Here is a 3,643-nt window from a genome sequence, read left to right on the forward strand (position 1 = left end):
TGGGGCAGAGCATAGCTACTACGATGAAAATGAAGAAGGGCTGTCGGAAAGTTGGTGCGTGAAAAGGAAATGCTGACAAATTGAAGAGTGCCAAAATAGCTTACGGTTCAATGTTTAAATATAGGAGTTAATGCTATAGATTGTCATATAATTTAGGGGGATGAGGATCGCTACTACGATGAAAATGAAGAAGGGCTGTCGGAAAGTTGGTGCATGCGTGAAAAGGAAATGCTGTCAAATTGAAGAGTGTCAAAATAATTTACTGTTCTATGTTTAAATATAGGAGTTAATGTTATAAATTGTCATATAATTTAGATGACATGACAGTTATATAATAATTATTTTTAGTAGATTCCAGTTTAGGGTTTGTTGTCCTGATATATATATAAATATCTTTTGAAAGAGAGGGATGAAATCAGAAGCTAAGTTTTCTGAGAGGTTGAGCTTAAAGAGAAAATCTGTGTAAGCCTGATTATTCCTTTTAGTGGATTTTTGTTAGTTTTATTGTGCCTCATTGAGAAGTATATCGGGAGGGTCCGGTAAAGGAGAATCACGATGAAAAGATTGTGAGTAAAGAGACGAGTTATAGGCTTGTCGATCTTACAGAGTCAAGGTCTTGCAAATGATTGTAAGTGTTCCTAATGTCTGTAATCTCTGGATAATCTTTTGATAGTGATTTCCTGAGTTTGGCTACCCGGAGAGATTTTACTTTTAGAGTGTTTTCTAAAAGATTTCATCTTCATCACCAAAATATCTATGTCTGCGTGATTTCTTGTTTTATATATATTTTGGTGATTAAATTGTTTATTACTTCATATTATTAATTCCGTATAAATTGTGATAAACAAATTTTTGGAGTGATTAAGCGTTTTTCAACTTTGAATACCACAAGGACATCTTGGTTGTACTTGAGAGTTGAACATTTCGATTACAAAAGAGATCTCCAATATGCAAGCCACCCACTTTCAGATCAATTTTTAGTAACTATAGGAGGAATTGGAAAGAACTTGACCATCAACCTTTACCTTCACTTTTGGCCACTCAGGAAGAAAGAAACGATGGAAAAAAAGAATTGCATTTAAAAATAAATAAAAAAGCAGCAGGGATCTCTAAAGAGGAATAAAGGAAAATGATCCGGATTCAAAAAATTTGTCAACAAGGGAGCATACTACACGTGGATATATAATTAAAACGGCCACTTCAAAATAAATAGTCCCAAATGATGGACAATAAAAGAAAAAAGAAAAGAATTAACGAGTGATAAAGATAGTCATTTACGAATTATATGGGAGACACATGTAGCATGCATGATATGTTTGTTTGTCTCTTCATTTTGAAATTGTCATGCATAAATCCGAGCATAGACCTGATCATGCTATTCATGACGTCTACTCCACCTAGAAAATGGTTGAATTAATTCGTCAAATAAGGGCCCTAGCTAGCTAGCTAGGTTTTACAACCTGGATTCAAATTTCCACACAATAATGGTTCCTAGCTAACACCTCAAGTTGGCATGCATTGTAGAAAACTGTGGCTCGATCATCTGGACATTGGGATAGTGCTTGTGAGAGAGACCTGACATTCAGAAATGATAGAGGCGCACAAAAGGATTTTACAAGCTTCTTTGGGATCCTAAATTTAATTCAGTGCACAACAGAGCCACTAGTTCCAACAAATATAATCCACATTGTATATATAGTTACGATTGATAGAAAGCAACAAGATTTGTCTCAAAAGTCATACAGCAAATACCCAAATGCAGTAGTCACCCAAACAAGTTATAGAGCTTCACACGACGACACAAAGTTGAATAGGTTGTCCAAACTCTGAGGGGAAAGCTTCACACATCTTCTTAGTACGCTAGCTATATATTAACTATTTTCCTCCAAAACCATCAGCTTAACAAAACAAAGGTCAAGGAGATGAGGAAGAGGATGGATTGAAAGCAACCTGGTGGGCACAGCTGAGCACTTCATGAGGCCCTGCCTCTTCTCGGGCAACACCCATACGACGAAGGTAATACAAGTAATGGGAAATCATGTTGTTCATGGCCTCATTCTCACCCTGACCGCAAACATGATCACCATAGAGGACATTCATGGTAGCTCCAAAACCAGGAATTCGCTTTGCCAAAGTATCACTCTTTGTGGGTTCCCAGAATCCCACAAAGACATCGTGGGCAGAAGGCTGATGCTCCTTAAGTGGCGTCATCCACCTCCAAATTGCAACCTGGAAGGCCAGCGTGGCATTCTGTTCTATGTATTCTGGATGGTTCAACAAATCCACCTTCAAGGCTTTCCCGGCTTCTCCATAGTTGTAGTTCCTGAAATATACAAGAGATGAGAAGATAATAATATTTAGATGCAGAGATTCAAATTAAATTAGTATGTATTGATGATTAGTGAGATATATAGATGAGATACCAATAGATAGGCAGAGCACCCCGGCCATAGTATGCGACCCCAGGGGCGCATGGATAAGTGTGCTTGTAGTTCTCATCACAGTAAGACGAGCCAGAATTCATTTCCTTGTTATAACATAAGCCCCATGCCAATGGTTCCCCTGTAGCCGCTTCATATCCACCTGATCAAAAATAAAATAAAATATATATATTTTCTCAAAATCGTTTGACGTAAAAAACAGAGCACAGCCATCAGCCATGCATGATGCATGCGAGCGGAAACTGTCAAACTCACAGGAGGTTTTGCTGCCAACGTGGGCAAGAAAAGCTGCAACTTCCTTCAACCCCAAGAACTTGCCGTCGGCGGCGGTACCGAAACCATAAGGCTGGTAGTCATCAGAAGCGGCGATGAAAGAATTGTAGTCCCAGAAATGGAGTGCATGGGCGAGTGGGGAGTTACGCTTCGAGAAGAGGCTCTCAAACTGGTTGGTCTGGAAGTAGTCGGAAATAGCCCCGATACAGCAGTGAGAAGAACTCCCTCCACACGCGTACCCTTTACATCCGGGCGAGCGCGCGCGCCCGGTGCCTCCAACAATTCCCTTAATGCCCTGACCGACTGCAACAGATCTAGAAATCACAAGCATTAATATTGTGAATCCCATCGCCAAGAGAGCAGACCGTTGATTCTCCATTAATTTGCAAAGACAAGAAGAAGGCCAGAGGTGATGAGAGAATCCCCTACGTTGAGGCAAACGTGTTCAGCTTGCCAATTTATGCTCCAACTGGGCACTGCAAATGACAAAAGATAAGTTTCGCAACTTTATTGATAGAATAATTTTCCTTTTAAAAGATAATATTTTTTTTAATTTTTTTAATTTTAATTTTTAACATATATTTATTATCATTCTATTAATATAAGAATCCAAACGTTAATTTTTGAGAAACTCAAAAATATTAAATGACTTATTTAAATGGTTTCTTTTTTCTTTCTTATTTAATTTAAAAAATATTTAAATCATTTTTTTTTAAAAAAAAAAAAGTTATTGCAAAGTTTATTTCAATAAAAAATAGTTTAATTTCCTGCATTTAAAAAAAGAAAAAAGAAAAGCGCTGCTATAGTGCATGCAGCATCTTTGAATTATTTATTATCCCCAATGGGTGCGTGGGATGGATGGATGGATGGGGGTCTCCACGTATCTGGGACACCTCCTTGAAAAGGGGAATAGACCAAAAAAAATAAAA

General features: G+C 37.9%; 1 protein-coding gene across 1 annotated transcript; it reads right to left on the bottom strand.

The window, feature by feature from the left end:
* Positions 1–1,663: 1,663 nt before the first annotated feature.
* Positions 1,664–3,176, bottom strand: LOC132171461 (chitinase-like protein 2). Its single transcript, XM_059582777.1, has 3 exons — positions 2,697–3,176; positions 2,424–2,583; positions 1,664–2,323 (listed from the first exon to the last, which is right to left on the bottom strand). The coding sequence occupies exons 1-3, from the start codon at positions 3,091–3,093 to the stop codon at positions 1,915–1,917; spliced, it is 966 nt and encodes a 321-aa protein (XP_059438760.1). The 5' UTR covers positions 3,094–3,176; the 3' UTR covers positions 1,664–1,914.
* Positions 3,177–3,643: the final 467 nt, after the last annotated feature.

Source organism: Corylus avellana, chromosome ca2, assembly GCF_901000735.1.
Source record: "Corylus avellana chromosome ca2, CavTom2PMs-1.0".
In the NCBI taxonomy this organism is placed as follows: domain Eukaryota; kingdom Viridiplantae; phylum Streptophyta; class Magnoliopsida; order Fagales; family Betulaceae; genus Corylus; species Corylus avellana.